The sequence below is a fragment of the Mytilus galloprovincialis genome, chromosome 7, assembly GCF_965363235.1.
Source record: "Mytilus galloprovincialis chromosome 7, xbMytGall1.hap1.1, whole genome shotgun sequence".
NCBI lineage: Eukaryota > Metazoa > Mollusca > Bivalvia > Mytilida > Mytilidae > Mytilus > Mytilus galloprovincialis.
Genome location: NC_134844.1, coordinates 19868549 through 19892077, shown reverse-complemented (window position 1 = coordinate 19892077; position 23529 = coordinate 19868549). Strand labels below are relative to the sequence as shown.

Here is a 23529-nt window from a genome sequence, read left to right as displayed (position 1 = left end):
TTTAAATTTCGTCTTAATTTCCATTGATAAAAAAAATATGGACATATGCGACGGTATGATTGCCAAAGATAAAACTATCCAATCGAGTTCAAATGAAGTGGAGGTGAGCAATTACTGCAATTTACACATCAACTTCTTTCAATTAACTACTGATGTTGGATATCTGTGACAAAATATACAAGTATTATAGTCCCAAAGGATATCAAATATACATAGTCTCGATAAGCACTTATCCCCTCAACAACGGTACGTTTGACTCTAATTAAAATAAATACGCATATATGTACGGTAAATATTAGCAGCTTGGGTATTACATCTATGGTGCAAGGAAGTATTCAAATGCTCATTAAAGTAGCTTGTGTCAAAATTAATTTCGCATCATATGTAACATATCTCTATAGCAACTTAAAGATGCTAACGCTTATTCAACAGGTCAAATAATAATCTATTGCGCATGTTTATGACAGGTGGCCATAGAAAGAACAGATGTATTCCGAATAACATCCGGTGTTCCGAAAGACTACGGACATCGTCCAATATATACTGCGTAAACCCTCAGGGGTTTACGCAATAATTATAACTGCCGACCATATAATTATGGTAAGAGGCATTGAGTGTAATGAGGCCGATTTAATATTAAAAGAATATGAAATACGGAAACAAAAAAAAAGTAAAAATATATAACCAGGAATATAGTATCTCATTCTGCAGTAGTTCTCCTCATGACCAGTGCACAGCAGTGAGGGACTTTTACATCACAACAATGCAAAGGTCATCAAGGGGAGATCCTTCAGAACTAGCTACAGATACATGAGATTACTCCAATAGTGATTCTCCTCATGATTAATGCACAGTAGCAAGGGTTAACATTGCTACTGGGCAATATTCATCAAGGGACGGTGCTCTAGAACTCACTATATAGAAAATATAAAGTTCAAATTATAAGTAGTAGAGCATATTTCTTAATGAACATGCATAATTCTGATAATAAATTCTCATCTTCATTATTCATTAACCATATCAGTTTTTGGTTAGAGTCAAGATTTTTAAAATTCTTGCAGCAATTGTTTATCATTGTTATCATGTCTTTCCTTTGGTCCGATAAACTATCACAGTTGAAAAGAAAATGTGTTTCATCTTCGACCTCATTACTACAACATCTCTTACATATTCTATTGTGTCGGGGAGTATTACTATATCTACCTCTCTCTATAAGTAAATGGTGAGCAGATATGCGAAATCTTGTTAGACTCCGTCTATCTTCAAATTTTTTAACAATATTAAGATATTTTTCACAACCAAAATTTGATTTAAAGGTAACATATGTGCATAGTTTTCCTTCTGAGTGAGTTTTGAGATTTTTTTCCCAATCTTTCAACATGGCATTTCTTAGTTTTCTGTTATCAATTGGTTTAGCCGTGTCTGAGGATATTTGATAATTATTAATCAGTGAAAGAAGTTTTTTCAGATGACATATACCACGATGGTTTCTTTGACTCGTACAATTTCTTTGATTCTATAAATGCATTATATAACAATGGAAAATTAGTGTCTGATTTTTCTAGTCTGTAATAGTATTTAGTCATTGCTTTAATTATGTTAAGATATATTGGTAATCTTTCCAATTCAGTTAATACTGCAAAATTGGTGCTTTCTTTGGAGCTTCAAGAATAAATTTACAGAATTTAGTATGAAGTTTTTCAGCAGGTAATCTAGAGTAAATATGGTCAAATGAAAAAAAATCATTTCTATATTTAGACGACATTGGATTAAAGGCACCCCATATCTCACAGCTGTATAATAGGATGGGTTTGATGGTATGATCAAAAACATGCATGCTTGTTTTGACTGAAGGATGCAAGGATAACAAATTTTTAGATAACTTAAAATAGGCTTTTAGTGCCTTTTTATACAATGCATCCTGGGCTACTGTAAAGGAGCCAGATGCACAAAAATGTATACCCAGATATTTATATGTATTAACACACTCTAGTTTTACACCATTTAGCATAAAATCATATTTGTTAATCAATCTACCTGCCTTGTTGAATATAAGAACCTTTGTTTTGTTTGTATTCACACTTAAGCACCAATCATTGCAGTAATTTTGCAATGTAAATCTTGATCATTAATATTGAAACTGGGTCTTCAGAGTGTTTTAAATAGTTTGTCAAATTATTAATAAAGATCTTGAAGAGGTTTGGACTAAGATTGTCTCCTTGTTTCACCCCAAGTGTGTTGAAAAGGAATTTGTTAAGTTTTCATTTACTTTTACACATGATTTACTTACTTCATACATGCTTTTAATGATGTTGTGAAAAGAAGATCCCACCCCAATATCTAGTAGTTTCAATTTGATTCCAGTGTGAATAACAGTATCAAAGGCCTTTTTGAAGTCAACAAAGCAGGCATATAGTCTACCACCAGGGTTATTACAATACTTATCAATAATTGTCTTGATTACAAACATGTGGTCAGAGGTCCTAGCTTTCTTTGTGAAGCCAATTTGGCAGCCATCAATTATTTTGTGTTCGACTAGAAATTTGTCAAGTCGGGAATTTAAAATAGAATTAAACAATTTTCCTATTGAACTAGTTATGGTCAAAACACGATAGTTATTAGGATCAAGAATATCATTAGCCTTATGTAAGGGTGCAATATATCCTTCTGCCCATTTTTCAGGATAAATGCCATTACTCAAACAAGAGTTGAATATTTTTTTGAAGCAACCAACTAAAATACTTTGACTGCATTTAATCATATTATTTGTAATATTGTCCAACCCTGGGGATTTATTCCACTTTAATTTTGAGATGGCAGTGATAATTTCATTAGGGAACACCTTTTTTACAACGAGTCGATTGTGAAGCGGAAGTAAAATTTGTGAGACATGCGCGAAACCTACTTTCACTACAGGAAAATAACTAACTACCCCAAATGTGGAAAACAATGTACAGAAATTCGAATAATTCGAATTGAGGTTTAGGGGGTTTAAGTGTGAGAAATAAATTAATTATACAGAGAAACACTGAAGCATGACTTAGAAAGCCCCTCTTATACCGTCAGTGCCCCTCTGCTGGCTATAATTCACCTGTGCATCTATTTTTTTTCTCACATTAACAAAGTGTCCTTTTTTCCGAAGACACATGAAATTAAGAATGAAAAGGGGAATGAGTCAAAGAGACAGCAACCTGACCAAAACGCAACCGCCATGTTTTATTAATCAGGAACATTTCATTTTGACCTTCGATGGTTTACAACAAATTGTCAGATAGAAAGTTGTCTCATATGCACTCCTACCACATCTGTCTATATCTATATGATACTAAGTCTCCAACATTTTCAAATAAGATACTTGAGAAAATTAATAGTTTTGCTCTAGCCTCAAAAGGTAATTCATACCAAGCTGATTAAAAAGTTACTAGCGGTAATTAATTATGTTTTTATCTATTAAAAGAAATTTCGTACCTGAACAGCTAGTCTTCAAAAAATAATAGTAGGGTTGAACAGTAACAAGACATCAAAAAAAAAATCTGAGCAGACTATAACTCCATGAATCCCAATTAAACAATATGATATACATTATCAAATACCTTTTCTTCACAAAACTCTTGCTGTGAGGCTGTGTTATCCTGGATTTTATCAAAAAGATCCACATCTGTGCTTTTCCACATGCAGTGAGCTTAAATTCCAAATATATATTCAGTTTGTCAAAAAGTTTTAAGAGGTTACAATAATTTGGTTGCTGAAGTGTTTCTACCTTTCTATGTCTGAAATCTGATCACTTACATGCAAAATAAGTAGTGAAAATGAAGTTAAAAGAAACTTCCCACATAGATAAATATGCTTCATTTTTTAGACTTTATCCTTGAAGGGAAGGCAAGGGGTTTAACTGTTATGCTGTTATGGGGCATTTTAATTCTTTGTTATCTGTTATTCTGAAAATATATTTACTGTTAGCTGTTATTGTCTTATTCTTTGTTAGCTGTTATAGGACTATTATCTATTTTGTTATCTGTTATTGTGAGAATGTATTTGCTGTTAACTGTTATTGAAAATTGGAATGTTAGCATTTTGACAGCCAATCTTCCGTAGAATTTTAAGATAATTGAAAATTGTGATTTGAATGGATAATAGTCTCATTGACACGCTTACCACATCTTCTTACAATGTATATCTATTGGGGTCTTTCTACTGGTATATCAGGTGGCCCTGTATTTGCAGAAGAATTTCGGTAACATACATCACATAAACATATTAAAATCAATTGGACCCAGGACCATTCCAGTATATATCATTATTATACTTTGTAATAAATTCCATTGTCTGTGAACATGTAGCATTTTGTACAAATTATACTTCACTTATTACTTGTACAATAACTTATAGTATGGATTTTGTTATAAAAAAGCATTGGTACACCCTATAGATTTTTTTTATTCAATGACCACATAATAATCATTATGTTGTACTATTACACCACTGTCTGGTTAGGGGAGGATTATACACCACCTAGCATGCTAACGTTGACACAATCACATTCTGTATGTGCCTACTTTCAAGTCAGGAGCCTGGATTCAGTGGTTGTAGTTTGTTACTGTGTTACTAAGTTTCTCGTTCACTATTTTGTGGATAAATTAGGCAGTTAGTTTTCTCCTTTGAATTGTTTTACATTACTAAGTGGTATGGGTTTGAATTATGGCTTTTGAAATTATACAACATCTTTTTCTTTTATTTATGTTATAAGTGCTACTCCCTCTCTTTTCATTTACATTAAAGAGAACCCTGACCACCATATTTTTAAAAGCTTTTTAACTGCTTCACATGGCGAAAATTGAAGCTCTGAAACCATTGATGCAAATAAAGATGTGTCTTCAGTTTAATTTTTCGACAAATACCCTTTTTAAAATCCTACAGCTTCTCCAATGCTGTACCCAAATTTTCCATATTCTATAATTTCACATAAGATGCATGATTGGTGTTTCACTTGGTGTCATCCAAGTTTTCACTAGGTCCAAATTCTATTTTACTATCAGAATTGTCACTTGAGGCAATTTCTATTTTCAGAAGAACCATAACTGGCATGCGTGTTTCAGTTACATGTCCTGTCTCAACTTATCTGGGTATTTTTGTATTTTATAAGTAAGTTTTATCATGAGGTCATTAAATAAAAAAAATATATTGTGCATCAATGTTTTTTTTATTACTTGTAAAGTGTATATATATTGCTTTTCAGAAGAAAAAATTCTAAAAATCAAATTGATAATAAAGTGTCACTGGCTGCACTATTTTCAAAAATTAAATAAAAAAACCTAAATCATTAACAATTGATCCCACAAATGCCCTAGATTAAAAATATCCCTGTATCAAAAACAGAAAGTAGTAATTTCGTTCAGAAAAATTCAACAATCATACTATAACTTATTGTACAAGTTACGGAAAAAAATCAACCAAGGCAGAACTGCCTCAACGGCCGAAACGTCTTGTTTACATAAATTACAATGTTCTAGGTCCATACCACAAGTTATATACTAAGATCTACGAGTCATCTACTGGATTGGTCCTGGGCAGATTTATTTTCATATTTCATTTACTGTTATCTGTTATTATCCCTTTTCAATTCATTGTTATCTGTTTTTCACCAAATCAATTCACTGTTTTGCTGTTATGGGGACCCCCCTTGCCCCCCCCCCCCCCCCCCTCACTGAACATTTTAAGAAATAACATGACAGATTGTATATATGGTACAGGAAATGCTTATCCTTTCTCCTGCACCTGGTTTGGCTCCAAGATTTTATTTCAGTTTGTGTTTGTTAAATTACTCCTTGGTTTCAATTGTTATTGTCTTCGAGTACATATTGACTTTTTATATAAGCTTTTGATTCATCTTTTTTTCCCCTTGTTGGACCAATATTATTTGAGGAATAATGAGCTAAAATAATGCTATATGCTATGTCAATATAAAAAGAACAGAAATGATGCATTTATAAATTTCATTTATTCTTTTATTAACAAATGAATAATGCATTGAACAATACATGTATATATCTCACATGCATGCCAGTTACACATAAGAAATTTTCATATTTTTACCTTTGTACTAACAGTTTGCCTAACGGCCTAGCCAAGATCAGATGTGCATTTTGTGTTTCACATGAAGTCAAAAATGAGTATCACCTCAGGGAAAAACTCTTTTGATATTTTGGTTCAAAAAAATGGTTTAAATTATGAAAAATTGCTATCGTTAGGCTAACACTGGAAGCATTTATATAATTACATGCAGTTTTTGGAAGAAATATTTAATATTTTTATTAAATAAATGGTGTTTAAAAACTGTATAATTTTCTTTAATGGTTGGCTTCAAGACATGGTCACCAGTGTCAGATTTTTGGTCAATGACAAAGACAACAAAATATGTTTAGAATTATTGAATATGAAACATTTTAATTGAAAAAAAAAATGACAAGAACATGTTTAACTCATAGTTATTTCAAACAACAGTAGCTTTCTTTGATCATTAATCTTATCTGATAAAACTGTATCTAAAATTATCTATAAATAACAAAACTTCCAAAAAACCCCTTTCTTTTGGTGTATAGAACATTAAAATAACTTGATGCATATTCTTACAATAAACAATCAAACTTAGCAATACAATTTATATGTTTTGTCTACGGACAAGACATTGTATTCATATTTAATGAAATGCATTATTAAAACCTAATTTTGATACAGCTGAAAGTGTTCTCTTAAAAAAAAAAACCATACATTTTATCAGGTTTATCTATCAAATGATGCTTAACTTCGAGGAAAATGGAAACAAATACATTTTGATAATGTCTACGGACAAGACATTTTATTGATATTCAATTAAATGCTTTCAAAGATGATTGTTAAAGTTAAGATTAAAAGTTACTATTTAAATTTTAAGCTGTGTTTTTTAAATTTTGGAAAATACAAAAATGTACCCATAATTCTTTACATATCTCATTAATTTATTGATTAAGCCAAACTGAAGACACATTCTTTTAACTGAAATACATATATCTGACTGTTTAAAACAATCAAACTATTATTAAAACTCAATTTTGACATAGTTGAATGTGTTCTCTTAAAAGAATAACATACATTTTACCTATCAAATTAGGCTGAAATAAAGGAAATTGGATACAAATATATTGTAGTAATGTCTACGGACAAGACAATTTCAGTTAAAAAAAAAATCTGTTAGAATTAATTGTTACTATATTCATGTTGAAAATACTGAGTTTTAATTTGAATAGATAACTTTCATCACCTATAAATAAGATTTAAGTTCCATAGCAGACAAATAATTGAATTTAATACTTGTTATGTACAAGTGTCTTGTCCGTAGACACTTCCTCATCTGCTGTTAATACTGAAATGCAAAAGATAAAGTTAGAGAGAGAGAAATACTTTTTCTTCATTTGATTTAGTTAATCTTTTAAGGTATGCATCAACTGGAATAAACAATATTGAAGTAAAATAAGGTATGCTTTTTATGACTGATAATCTGACACTTTTTAAAATCCACTCCCGTAAAGTCATTTTACAAAAATTGAGAACACTTAAATTACCATTCATTTATTAAAAATAAGATATTTCTAAGTTTAAACAACACATAGGACTAATTAAGACCCATAAAGCCAAGCAATATTGATAAAAAGACATGTCTACGGACAAGACATGTGTCTACGGACAAGACATTCTGACATATTTTTGAATTTTTTCCTCTATTAATAGATGGTAGAAAAAAATGTTAGTAGTGTTTTCATATCTACAAAAGAACAGGAACTTAGCAATGCAACATAAATGTAATTATGCTTCCAGTTTACTAGGGAATGCATGTCTACGGACAAGACATTTTTTCACTTTATTTGTATATCCAACTTTGATGGCATATATCTCCAGCTAGGGTACTGCAATTTTGATAAATGAGGTAGTTTCTGATAATGTATATACTAGAAGAGAAAATAAAAGACATAATAGCATAAATTTAATTTATTTTTCTCTTTTATCACTACACTGAGCAAGCTAAAAACAAAAGTACAAAATTGCATAACGAGCGCATAGTATTCAACTTTTTATCATAACTTTGTAACCACTGAAGATTTTTTGTTGCAACAACCAGTAAAAGAAAGAAGAATAAATTGTCTATAACAGTGAACCAATAATGTAGTTCAAATTAAGTTCAATTATTAACTATCAATTGATAAAAAAAGGTAAATTTTAAATGAAACAACATAACGTGTAATTTTGCCCATTTTCAGCGTGTATTTTAGTGGTTTTTTTTTTCAAAACGGTAACACCTATACATGATATTTGATATTCATTGTGAAACCCTACATCCTCTTCTTCAGTTCAAAGATGTATTACTTATGTAAAGTTTATCTTCTTGTCTTTACAAGCCTATAACATAGACCCAATATGAAATGCACATCTGATCTTGGCTAGGCCGCAAAGGGGCACTTAAGCTACGAGATATATACAAAATGTAAAATATCATTTTATTGTTTATTTATTAATGGAAGTTAAAATAGTGGAATAATAATTTGCTTAAAGTAGTCAGCATGGTACATTTTTGTCAAAATAAGCTTAGAAACATTGATGATAAATTATTTATTCACTTACAAGTGAATAATTGACCTCATTGCATTCCTATTGATGTGAACTATAATTTAACCTATTAGCTAGAGATGAATTATACATGTTTAATTATTTAAAGGAAAAGAACACAACAATGACAGTGAAACAAAGACAAATCATTTGATTGAGTGATTCAATCCACAAACAAAAAATCTTATACAGGTTAAAACCATGATTAACATACGTTTTTAATCTATATAATGATATTAAACAGACCACTAAAAATTTAATTACACAATTGAGTTCACTGTATATATATTTATATATGTTTGTATCGCTTATAAATAAGAACATCAGAAGACTTTTTAGACTTTTGATAATTAAATAATTTTTTGACATTGTTATAAATCAAATATGAGAATTATTAGTCAATTTTACAGCTCTTGAAAGACAAGGAAACTTTACTATTCCAATTTTGTTCTGCACATATCACAGTATACGAACCTCAAGAAATCCTACAATAGTATCCTATAACCATTTCACATTGTCAAAATTGCAGAATATACAATGGAAAAACATTGAGGACTTTAAAAGAATTTTCAATCATTTTGTTTTTTGCAATATAACTTTTGGTTAATTTTAACTTCATGAAAAAAGGCGAAGAAAGGGACAATAAACTCAAATGCTTACTAGAACATTAATGAAATCAAACTTTATTCGCACAAAGGTCTATACAAAATAATGTGAGAAACTACAGAGTACTTAGTACCAATACATTTGTACATTTCTGAATTCAAATTTCTGTCTCACAAGCAAAAACGAATTTTGGGGCTATTTATAAAAAATTATGATGCCCAAATGTGACAAACATGGTAAAAATAAAGTCATTGCAAATATATTTTCTATCATTCTACTTGAATCCATATACATTCAAGTTTACAAAACTACCATATGTTAATGCAAAAAATAAAAACAAAACATTTTACAACATTTTACTAATAAGAATTCATCAACTTTTCAAAGGAATCAACATACTGCTATTATCAACTTACAAACATCAATAAGTATAAATATATCGATGTAATGTTTTTATTTGATGCATTAAAGGTAAAAGATGATTTTCCTGCCATTTTTCCCCTCATAAACAGGGATTATTTTTTTTTAAATATATGTAAATTTCACCAATTTTTAGTGTATTCTTTAATATTCTATAACAAAAAGTTTTTATTTCTTTTTGCAAATGCTTAAAACTTTATATAAAAATTACAAAAAAATGGTCTCTTTATATCCTCTGAAAATTTCAGACCAATTGCTTCAATCAATTTTAAGCTTTCTTCAAACAGACATTTTTGATCCTTTTGTTACACTCCTGACATATTTTTTTCAACAACTATAATTCTGTTTTAAATGGAATGTACAGAAAATTAGTGATATCAATTTTAAATTTACAATCTCACAAAAAAATATTCCTATTAGTCACTTGATTGCACATTGTTTCTATTTATTAAGCAAAAAGCAAACTTTTAACAATGTCTGGCGTATATAACACACTATTTTTTTCAGATTCTTAGATAAAAAGTGTCAAGAAAAAGTACTTTGCAAGACAGATTGACTATTCTCCGACTTTCTCACTACATTGTTAAGATGTTACCAATATTGTTATAAGGAATTATGTTGAATTGTGTTTTAGATAAACTACATCAGAAAATCAATGTCAGGAGTGTAACAATTGTTGTGTATTGACATTTTACAACAGTTAGATTGTGATATAATATATCTAAGATGATATATACAAGGAATCACAATCTAAATGTTGTGTATTGACATTTTACAACAGTTAGATTGTGATATAATGTATCTAAGATGATATATACAAGGAATCACAATCTAAATGTTGTATATAGACATTTTACAACAGTTAGATTGTGATATAATATATCTAAGATGATATATACAAGGAATCACAATCTAAATGTTGTGTATTGACATTTTACAACAGTTAGATTGTGATATAATATATCTAAGATGATATATACAAGGAATCACAATCTAGATGTTGTGTATTGACATTTTACAACAGTTAGATTGTGATATAATATATCTAAGATGATATATACAAGGAATCACAATCTAAATGTTGTGTATTGACATTTTACAACAGTTAGATTGTGATATAATATATCTAAGATGATATATACAAGGAATCACAATCTAAATGGTGTGTATAATTATCTTGCAGCAGTTAGATTGGGATTTATCAGAAGATGATATGTGCAGTTTAATGGTATAACTTAGCTTCTGAATTTTTCCTTACCTTGTACTGTGTACTCATGTATATTGCTGCACTGCAACCCAGCTTTTTTGTACCAGTGTTTCTTTTATTCTGTGCAGCTTGTTTATAGACGTGGTCATTTTCATTTTCCTAAAAGAATCTTAAAAGCTTAAAACATTTATTTTTCAAAAGACTGTTAATAAAATTATTGATATGTAATCATTACTGAATTGAACTTTACTATATAATTTTTTAATTAAATCATTTAAAAAAAATATTACCTTTCCATTTTTATTTTGCCTATAATTCGGACCTTGGTGACATTCCATCAAACGGTGACCAGCTATAAAAAATGGAGTGTCCTGGACAGGAATGTGGGAACCATGGGTGACAGCACCATCATCTTCCCAGCGAACAAAATGCTGGACTGAGCATGGTTCTGAAATCAAAAGCAAACAAAGCAATGAAAGTATTATTCTGATTCTAAAGAATTGTAAACATTAGGAAACAAAATGTAAATTGACAAAAACATCAATTAAATAAATTTACATCAGTTTTGGGATGGGGTCCCTTTTTTGCATAAATATAGGTGATTGGATTTCTTTTTTCTCCAGTGTCATTTTCTCAAATTTGTTATTTCTTTTGACTTGAACCCTCTTGATTGACCTTTTAATTTTCTCTTCCTTTCTCTTTATTTACAAACTAAGGAACAATACATGTAAACATCACAAAACTATCGTTAGCTTACATAATAAATTACAGCAGTGGATCGTGTGACCAAAATTTATGGATAGAGGATGTCAACCTGGTCAAGACTATCAGATAAAAAGAATGTGTCCCTTGTATACAGATGCCCCATCAGCACTATCATTTTCTATTTTCAGTTGACCATGAAAATTGGGTAAAAACTATAATTTGATATTAAAATTACAAATATCATATCAAAGGAAATATGTGTACAAAGTTTAAATGTCCTTGCCAAAAACTTTAACCTGAAGCCTGACTGACAGACAGACGGTCAGACAGACCAGAATACATAATGCCCATAAATGGGGAATTATATAATAAAAGGCAGAAAACATAATGCCCATAAATGGGGAATAATATAATAAAAGGATGTTTCTTTCTGAAAGTAGATAATGTATATGCCTAACCACTCAAAGAAAATTGTCCAAAACTTTTAGTACATCTTGGCACTGCGTATGTAGTAGATGTCGCCAGAGAAAATTCCTCCACTATAGAATCAGCTGTCTCAATGTCTTTCACCCATCCATAGTACGGGCTTTTATAATCCACGAAGAGGTCACACCATGGGATTTCCTCCTCATCAGTATTAGACATACCTTTTAAAACAAATTGATTACATTTTAAGATACATTGACTGAGTAGTTGATTGACAACAGTAGGGTTATATGTAAAAACTGACTACAGAAGTCAAACTCTGAAAAAAAAAGAGTTACAGTAATTATCGAAATGCAAGACTGAATTGGAACCGTATTGGAGGCTTGTAAAATTATAGCGATTCCCTATAGACTCTCCTGACCAGTGATCGATAATTTAACACAGTTTTTTTTACTGTTAACCGTCATGTTATTTCTACTTACAAAATATTCACCAAAAGATATTCATTTTAACTTGATTAAAAGAGCAATCTTTAATTTTTAACTTCAATTCACCACTTTGGCTTTATGATCTGCAATTAATTTCATGTTAAGTAAAGAGCATGCGAAATTTACATTTCCGGTAAAAACCCTTTTAAGGAATAAATTCAACAAATATTTTAGTTCAAAATTGTTTTATTTTCACAAAAATAACATTTCTCAATTTTCTGAGGCTAATTATCGAGCACTGGTAGGAATTCCCAATTTTCATAGGTAGTGTAATTTTAGTTAATGAGTACTGGTCAGCGGAGTCTTATATAAGCAATTTCTGGCACTCCATGGCGGGTTGTGAGAAAGAAGGTTAACTGTGGTTATTTTTTATATAGATATATGTGTCAGTGACGGATCCAGGGGGAGGGTTCCGGGGATTGGAACCCCCCTTTTTTTTATCATCAATGCATTTGAAGTGGGACATATAGTTGGACCCCCCCCCTTTTTAAAATGGCTGGATCCGCCCCTGCGTGTAACCACTTCAGTTTAATAGTTTAATGTAGGTGCCGTTTTAGACATGATGTAGGGTAAGACCTGGATATTTTTGTTTTATATTGACTACTGTCTGTGATTTTTGTCCAATGCATGTTTACTCCTTTATTATTCAGTATTTAACGTGAATATGTACTCATTCAGGTAAAGATACAAATCTCTACTTTTTTTACTTTTAATTTTCCCGCATCTTCTTCTGTTATAAAGTGAAAGTAGCTATTGAACATGCGCAATGATAATAATAATAATTTTCACCACAAACTAGGTTCCGATTCCGTATCACAATCGACTCGTTGTGAAAAAGGCATTCATTATCAGTTATTACAAAATCTAATTCATTAAAACGTTTCGGGGATATCTCTGCAGATTCTAAACTCTCCTCAAGATGTTTAACCCTATCTAAAAAATTATTATTAATCTTATTTAAATCTTGAAAGTGATGAAGCCAGTCAGATGGTGATATATTGTTAACTGAGGAATCATGATTTTTGTCCTGTAACTTATTAATCAACCCCCAGTATAGTTTGGGATTGTCCTCATGAAGAGTTTCTAGTTGTTCTAAAATATCTGCCTTAGGCAGCAACCATTTGATTTTCTGGGGGGGGGGGGGGGGGGGGCTATGGTTTTTTTTTTTCTGTACAAACTTTTTTTTTTCGCCTGCGGCGAAAAACAATCTATTTTTTTCGCGACAAGTCGAAAACAATTTTTTTCTTTCAATTTTAGCATTACATATAGTGGCAGCTGAGGGTGAAACAAACAATTTTTTTTTCTCAGAATCAAAAACAAATTATTTTTTTCTCCAAAAACTGGAAACAAACTTTTTTTCCAAAAAAAACCATAGCCCCCCCCCCCCCCCCCCCCCCCCAGAAAATCAAATGGTTGCTGCCTTAAAAACTTTCTTTTTGGTTTTTCTGCATTTGTTATATTCCCTATATAATTTGTAATAATGATTTTTAACCATTGGATCTTTCGGGTTAGAAGAGTAAATTTTTCCATAATTAATAAGATTCTTTCTCATTGAGTGCAAATCAGAGTCAAAGAAATTTTTGTGCTTCTTTTTCTTTTTCCTATATTTAGGTTTTTTTTCAAAGATTGTTCAGCAGCCTCAATGAAAATGTTAGTTAGTTTAACTGAGGCTTCATTTATGTCTATTTTGGAAGTAAAATGCCCCTTAAGCATGAAATCTGATATTTTTGCAAGTACAGATGGAGAAGTTAGAGCCTCCTGAAACACTGTAGCTGAGTTCTCTGACCACATGTATCGAGAAGGCATAGTATGCAAATCATGATCAATACAATCATCTCTTAAATTAGCACTAAATTGGGCTGACATTTCCCATTCAATTTTATATCATAAACGTAGTCTTCTGTGCACGATTATATCATTTTTTACTCAAATATATCGTATAATCGTCAATTTTTTTTTTCTCTCTGTCTGTTATGATTTAACAAATATGGCTGCTCATTAAATGCCGTGTTTTAAAGCCGAAGTTTACCGATTGTCACCTTATAGTAAAGAATCAACAAAAGACATGGGTATTGAGCACTTGTTTGACATGATAATTGTTTATTTTAATGGCAGATCCATGCGTGTTGCGATCACCGGTTGCGAGGAGGGTCACGATTAGGTCACTTTGCAGAAAATATGTCGGCGAATTGCTTCCTGGAAGCAAGCAATTAAAAATAAGTAAACTTCTTCTAAATGTGGACAAGGAATTTTCAAGGAAAAAAGTATATGTACATAAGTTGTATAATGAAAACTATCCTTTTAGTTATAAAAAAAAACCATATGCATATTTTTTTTAATATGAGGTTTCATATGACTTTCAGTTTTATATATTGTATGTTTAACATTTCTCACTCGTTTATTTTCGTCGATTAGACATAACCGGTTCTGGCAAAATCACCTGCCGCTGGATATAACTATGTTATCACATAACATACGACAGTTAAACATGCATGGTACTAGTAACATTTTTGCCTTCAGAAAGCATATTATGACATATATTTTTCCGTATATATATATATATATATATATATATTTCGTTCTTTATAGTACACAATGATTCGTCACTCTTTAGAAAGATTTTAACTGCCTCAGGCAAAGTTGACCGAGATGCGTTTGGTAACTCTTTTTCGTGTTCTTTTAAGTCGTCTAGCTCATTATTAATAATCCATGCACCTTGTCTTTCAAACTTTCGGGTTTGAACATTCCTGATTAAGGTTAATCAAGAAAAGCATATCGAACGTACCAATTTTATACAGCGTTATTTTCATTACAGTACATTTTGGTGGTGGTGTTTGGGGAGTGATAGCATGTGCCTTATTTTCAACAGAATTTGGAGTTCTTTATCACTGGGATAAAAGATCTGCATTGGTTAGTAAAATATAGAACTTCATGACGAAAAAAATATCTGAGTTTTTAGAATTGTAATTCAGAGACATTAGATACTTAACTTCCATTCTACAGTGCCTGCTCGTAAACAATAATAAAAACAAAATGTTTTACATTGCCATTTGTTTGCATTTTGCACTGATTTATCTTTCTTTAACAACGTTGGAATCATACGAATCGCTATTACTAAATGGTAACGTCAATTTCTTACGTTTTACGGCGATTAATGATTATTTGGGATAAGTTTTTTTATTTCGCTTGTAATTTTTGTTTTGCATATCAATACGGATACTTCTTAATGATTAGTTGTACTGAATATGCATGAAATATTTCCCACAGAAAGTAACGTAAGCAACAAACAACAAAATATATCGTATTTGGGTAATGCATAAATCTATATGAAATGAGAAGATATATACGGTATGATGAGTGCCAATGAGACAACTCTCTACCAGAGACCAATTGACATAAAACGTAATAAAATGCAGTGTTTCCCCATTTAGATCCGAAAAGGAGAAAGATATATATTTTGCTTTACTATAAAAAGTTTGTCGGGAATAACAAGTTAAACGGGTCTTGCTTATAAAATTCAATTTACTTATAGCAGTACAATTAGATTAAGAAATGAAACGATTGTCAGAAATAAAAGGTTAATTATAATTCCTCTCATATATTTACTAGCTTTGTGTGATGTAGAGAGGTGTAAACAGCCAATGGCACGCTTTAGGCCCAATTTCATTTTTATTTTCAAGTTCTATACATATGAATCTTATTGCAGAGAAATAAAAAAAAATCGAAGTTTTACGCTTCCCAAATTTGAAAATTTGAAATAGAGGATTTTTTTATCCTCTCATGATACTAACTTTTTCACAACTTAAGAACCTCATCTAAACGAACAACCCCAGTCATCGGGTTTTTTTTAATACTTTATGGTCTTATTGATAGTATCTGACCATCAACAAAATTCTGTCTGAGGAAATATACAGATGATCCACCATAAATAGCGTACCCCGAATAGACAACGTTGAAAGCGTATGAAAATCGTCCAGTGGACAAAGTTGCAAGACATTTCATTTCTTTGAAAACGAAGTCTTTTTGACTACGCAAATTGTTAAAAACTATGGAGCTGTTTTGCAAAGTTAAAGCACAATTACGGAAAAGCACTATATAGCATGCAACTAATCTAATTTTTCAATGAATAGCGTCGCAAATGCCAATTTATTTGTAAAAATCGGCAAAATCCGACATTGGACATCTTGCAAGACATTTGCCAGAAGCCGTTGCATTTTTATATGAAGTGTGAGTGCTGCAAAAATTCGATTCTGATATGGTCTATGTATGTACTTTTGTGAGCATAATTTACACAAACGAAATATCATATAATCTTATATTTTAAAACCTATAAATTTTGATAACTTAACATTTTCCAAAATCTGACCATAATGACCACTATTTGTTTTTACCAACAAATAGCGTTCATCGTTACAGGAACGCAGATTCAGTAATATTGTAATACTTTATGTATAAAGCATATCATTCATTCGAACTTTCGTGGATATAACTTTGTTTTGAAGAACACAAACACCCCTGCTAAAGTTATTATGCGTATAGTCTGTTACGTCTGACAAGCATATTTTTTACGTTTTGTCAATATGTTGTCCTTATTTTAGACTATAATAGTAAAGTATGATAAAAACAATTTGCACTTTTTTCGAAATAGTATTTACCTGTCTAGTCTATGGATATAAGTTTTATATATCTTAACTGTTATGATTTTATAGAAAAGCTGTTTATTAGTGTGGACTTGTTGAATACATAGTACTGACGCAATAACGTGCGTAACGTCTGACATACGATTCTCAAATAGAGTTACAACATGTGCTAAGTAAATGTATACGGGTTGTGTGAGCATAATAACTGCTAAAGGAATCGGGATGTTATAGATTCTTAAGGTCAAAATACTACCGTCTCCTATCCCAAATATGATCTTTTTAGCAGGACCTGGAAGTCTATCTATATTCGTTTAATTTACATTTCAGCAATTAGCTTGGCAGTTGGCAGGATTATCTGCAATCATAACATGGACAGCTACTTTAAGCTTTGTAATGTTTTACACACTGAAGAAAGTTTCCCTGCTTCGAGTTTCATTTGAATTTGAAATGAAAGGTAAGACAAGACAAAACAAAAAATTGCAACAATTATTTTAAAAGTATAAGTTTCTGAAGAAATGGTTCTATTTAATATTTTATGATGTTAATTTAGTTTACAAATTTAAAAAAAAAAGGGAATTAGATTACATAAATTATTGGTATGAAATGTTTGAACTAAAATTTTCTGATATTTCTATTTATAATTTTAAATTCAATATTACATTCCACTATTATGTAATGGTACACATAATTTCTTATGTGGTATAATTATCGTTGGTCATTAAAAATAAGTACTGCATGTCATTTATAAAACAGAGAGAGAGAATCACCATAGAAAAAGTCGAAGAAAGACCAACAAAATCATGAAAATATAAAGAATAAACATCAGTCTATAAAACAAGACAAAACAGTAAAAAGATTAGGACTAGCATATCCTGCTCCACAGTTAGACTCGTTGTGTTTTACTAAGAAATACTTTTTATAGAGACAATTATGAATGTTTTTTTGGTAATGTATGAATAATTCATATTTTATAGGTCTCGATATACCAAAACATGGTGAACCAGCGTATCCTGCCGAGTCATACGGTCATGGTTGGGGCGAGACGGGAGATGCTTTAGGTTCCATGGTAGAAAAGTTGAGGAATAAATCGCCCACTATCAACACTAAGACGTCAGGTAGATTTTGTATACGCCCGTCAAAATTTTGACGGGACGTATTATGGTATACAAATGTCCGGCGTCCGTATGTTGTACCGTCTGTCCGTCTTTCCGTCTGTTCGTCCCTCTGTCCGGCGTAAACATGTCGCGCCGTAACTTGAGAACGACTCATCCAAATTTCATGAAACTTAATACAGTTGTTCTTTATAATGGTCAAACGATCTGTATACTTTTTGGTGAAAATTATATTAAAACTTTTTGAGTTGCGGGACTTTGTAAGTAAAACATGGGTGTGGTTTTTCACATGTCACGCTGTATCTCAGAAACGATTGATGATATTAATTGCTTAAAACTTTACATATTTTTAGTTGTTGAGTATTTTGTATAAATGGGGGATGGGGTTTTTACATGTCGCGCCATATCTCAAAAACGATTTATGATTATTGCTTAAAACCTTACATACTTATTAGTTATATTAATCTAAAGATCTGTATACTTTTTGGTTTTGATTCAAAATTTTATTTTAGAAATATTGAGTTTTTGTAAAACAAAAAGGGGGGGGTTCACATGTCACACTGTATCTCAGAAACAGTTTATGATTATTGCTGATTATTGCTTAAAACTTTACACACTTCGTAGTTATATTTATCTAAAGATCTGTATACTTTTTGGTGATGATTCAAAATTTGATTTTAGAAATATTGAGGTTTTTGTTAAAAAGAGGTGTTTTTTTAACATATCACGCTGTTTCTCGGAAACTATTTATGATTATTTCACACAAGACGACGGGCGTATCATGCGCTCATGGCGCAGCTGTTTATTTTAAATTGACATTTAAGTGAATATTTTGAACAAAGTGATTCTAAATTTTCAAGTAATGTTAATTAAATATGGCGTAAGTTTTGCTTTGTGTGCACAATGTAGTGTTTTTGTATGTCTGCTCTAGTGAAAGCTTAAAATGTACTATGTACAATAATCTGTTTACTGTAAATTATTAAAAAGTATTGGTTATACAAATTTAAATCTCTCAGGAACATGTCCCTGATAGTCAAAATTTGTGAATTAAAGACATTCTTTTTCTTAGGAATTCCGAAATTAAAAATGAATATCTCTCCGACAAATTCATTTCCACTGTTACAAACATTAATACACATCTGTGCAAATTTTCACGCACTAACTTTAATTTCATACATTTTTAAACCAATTTTGGTATTTTTTTTACTTTTAGTATTCGAGCGTCACTTATGAGTATTTTGTAGACGGGAACGTAATGAGCGTCTAGCGTACAGAATAGTTATGCTGATATGTATGATGAATTTATTGAGAATATATTCGGTAGAAAATATAGTACTGTAACAGATTTATGAATGGTGTAATGGCCTAAATCACATTTTGCACAACGTTTTACAATTTTGAGGTTTCGAAGATCTGTAACTTCGTTATTGATTTGCCTGTCCAATTGTTTTTATTTGAGCACCCTTGGTGTGCTCTTTATGTAGACTAATCGCGGGTCTGGCTTACTAACACTACACAGCTTGTTTCTTTGATGAGTTACCAGTTTCAAACAAACCTATTTATTTTTACTACATTTGGGCCGCGTGTAGTTATTTAAAATTTCGGAAACTCAAAACAAAAATATGCATTTATATATAAAGGAGTTATACTGACTAGAAAGGTGCTTACAGGAATGGTCACATCATCTAGTTAATGTGTTCCCTCGGTTTTGGTTTGTAATCCGGATTTGTTTTTTGTTTTCTCAATCGATTTATGAATTTTGAACACCTGCATACTACTGTTGTCTATATTTAGGTGACCTTCATATGATCAACTACAAAACTCTAAAACATATGAACTAGGCATGGCTAGAAAAACAGTCATCCAATTCATATCGAAATAAATTAAAGATCTATTGTCATAAGAAAATCATATCAATACTATTTGTTTCTGAAAAATTAATTGAATACTCATTGCAGGATCTCCTGAGGTAGATTCTCTCAATAAACTGAATTCCAGTGTGAGTACTATTAATACAATGGTTCAGAACGGATCTACGGAAACAGTTCCAGAAAAACAGGAACAGACTAAAATCTAACGTATATGCAGTTTTACATTTATATAGTTAATGAAGATCTGTATTGGAAATATAAGCCTTGCCAGATTTTGAATGCAGTGTTGTTGGCCTTAAATTATAGACAGGAGCCCCAAACTCACCATATGTAAACGGAATTATATGACCATAATCATTCTTATTACATTATTGTGTACAGTTCAAACATATATCTTGTTTTTTTCATATAGCCTATTACTTTTCTCATTTCTGTTCTTATATAAATAAAGAATAAATTTCGCATTTTTCTTCTTTCTATCTTATAGATTCTGTGGTTGGACATGTTAGTCATCAGAGTTGTTCCCTGACGTGGTATTTTATATTTTTTGTATTTTCTGCTCGTTCAGTGCTTCAATGTTCATCGAAATATGATTAAAAAAAAAGAGGGTTGTTGAAAACTCACAAGATCGTTAATGATAGTTTGGTAGGCGTTTCGTATAAGACTCACCAGTGGCACTCTTATCAAGCCCAGATGGAAGGCTAATTCGAGTACAAAGTTGTAGAGCGAAATGTTGTACCAAAAGACAGTGAGAGCAATCCATGCCTAGTGATAAGTGTTACGCAAAATTTTATAAACTGTAGATTAACAGAATTACATAATAGTAATAAGTAAGATGTTACTTTTGGAACAGCAATTACTGATCATTGTGAGTTCCTGAGTCCACCTCATCCTCATTTGCTCTGTCGTTTTAATTTTTTGCCATAGGGCTGAGTGTTTTCGACACAAACTGAGACACCGTTATAACTGTTAAACTAATTTCATCAGAGGTACTCATGTTATAGTTGCAGTGTATTTCCTCGAAACCTATTTTAACCATATCATAATATAAAAAAATAGTAGTGTTTGATTTAAGAGCACATGAAAGATCCATGTGTAGGTAATCCTTGTTGTGAACAGTCATCTTAAAAAATAAGAAAATCTTTTTCAGTTTTATTTTTTAAGAAAAACACTTCTTGAGTACACAATTTTAAAAAAGGTTTTCGTTGATGATTTTTTTTTACCGCTACTGGTTCCATACCACTGCTGTTCAACATTCGGTCTCCTTTAATACCACCAGTCTAGCAAGTCAGCACTTTAAAGTGTATGTCAACATGAAATTCATTGAAAAGTTCATTTTCTGAAAAATGCAATGTTTGTAAAATGTTGAAATCTTCGACACAATAACAAATTACTACCCCAGTCACATAAAGTGTTTTCCGAATTTTTTATTCTCTCTAACTTCGTTTTTGACTTGGCCTAACATATTTTGTCATGACTTGGCCTTACATATTTTGTCATATAAGGGCTACGGATGAGTATTATATAAACAAAACATTCGTCTGACATACACATAAATAATCTTGGTATCTTTGATGAGTTTTTACAACCACTTGGTCGATTTAAGTGCTGAGGTTATCACCAGAATAGAAGTCAGCACTATTGTTTCTACATGAAATATCTTAAAATGCTCATTTATTGGAAAATTACATGTTTAATAAATGTCGTATTTTGGAAATCTCTTCAAATTCGTATTTTCTTTGAACGTCACTTATAAGTCTTATATATGTACATGAAACGCGTGTCTTGGCTTTTTGGTGAGATTTTACAACCAAAGGATCAATAATAAAATTGAGAATTGAAATGGGGAATGTCTCAGCGACAATAACCCGACTAAAGAGCAGAAAACGCTGATTGTGGGCGTTAAGTTATCCGACAATAAGTCAGCACTTTTCTGATGACATGAAATATAAATAAAGGCAACAGCAGTATACCTGTGTTCAAAAGTCATAAATCAATTTCGAGAAAACAAATCCCAGTTAAAATTAAAACCGAGGGAAACACATCAACTTTAAAAGAAAAACAAAGGAATACCGAAGAGCAACAAAAACAAACGCCAACATACATAGAAACGAATTATACCCCTCTCCAAAATATTATAAATGATAATGAACTGAATGATACTGTATATGAAGATGAGGAGAAATGTAATTTGTTGAACGAATATTTTAGTATGATTTCAAAATTAGATGAGGATCATGTTGATTTGCCCGAATTTGATACAAAAACTAATAGTAAGTTTTCAGATATTCAAGTAAATATAAAAGAAATAATAGATATTATTCAGATATTAGATCCAAACAAAGCATCTGGTCCTGATGTGATCAGTCATAAGATGCTAAAGCTGTGTCCAGAAAAGGTAGCAGTTCCACTCCATATTATATTTAATAAATCCTTAAGAGAGGGAATTTACCCAACTAGCTGGAAGATAGCAAATCTGATACCCATTTTCAAAAAGGGAGATTCATCCTTGCCATCAAATTATAGACCGATATCCTTAATTAGTTGTGTAGGAAAAGTTATGGAAAGAGTAGTGTTTAAGCACTTATACAATCATTTAAAAGCTAATAAATTAATTTATGAGTATCAATCAGGATTCCTCCCTAAAAATTCAACTGTTCATCAACTCTTAGAAATATATAATTGCATATTAAACTCTTTGGAAAAAAAAAGATATAAATTGTTTTGTATTCTGTGACTTCTCTAAAGCTTTTGACAAAGTTTGGCATAGGGGTCTTATATATAAAATGAAAGCTTATGGTGTTGACGGAAACGTATTGAATTGGTTTCAGGATTATCTACACGACAGAAAACAGAGAGTAGTATTAAATAACTCGTCTTCTTCCTTCTGTAATGTCTCAGCTGGTGTCCCCCAGGGATCAGTTCTGGGCCCTCTTCTCTTTGTCTTATATATTAATGATATTGCTGATAAGCTTACTTCACTGTGTCGGCTATTTGCTGACGACACATCATTCAACTATTCTGGTAACGATGGAGAACAGATTAGATCTGTTATTGATCGCGACTTGAAAGAGCTGGATGTTTGGTCTTCTAAATGGCTTATGTCATTCAACCCAGATAAAACCGAAATTATGATTTTTTCAAATATTGAGACTCCAGACCTCAGCTTTTCCTTAAATGGTAAAAATATACCTTTAAGTACATCTCATAAGCACCTGGGAGTTAATTTCAGTAGTGACGCAAAATGGAACAATCATATTGAAAGTATAATTACAAGTGTAAAGAAACACTTAAATGTTTTACGTAAACTTAAATATCGATTATCTCGAAATAATTTAGAAAAACTATACTTAGTTTTTATTAGACCCATTTTCGAATATGCCACGGAAGTGTGGGATAATTGTGGAATAAGCTACT

At 31.2% G+C, this 23529-nt stretch overlaps 1 protein-coding gene across 3 annotated transcripts in view; it reads left to right on the top strand.

Moving 5' to 3' along the window:
* The window catches only part of LOC143082488 (putative ammonium transporter 1), a 30476-nt gene extending 9900 nt beyond the window's left edge, over positions 1–20576 (top strand). For 2 of the 3 annotated variants that reach the window (XM_076258181.1, XM_076258179.1), the window contains exons 8-11: positions 15305–15399; positions 17457–17583; positions 18104–18244; positions 20200–20576. In XM_076258181.1, the coding sequence (XP_076114296.1) occupies positions 15305–15399; positions 17457–17583; positions 18104–18244; positions 20200–20318 (482 nt within the window). In that variant the 3' untranslated portion in view covers positions 20319–20576. The remainder of the gene's footprint in view (positions 1–15304; positions 15400–17456; positions 17584–18103; positions 18245–20199) is intronic. The other variant, XM_076258180.1, reaches the window with a different exon arrangement.
* Positions 20577–23529: the final 2953 nt, after the last annotated feature.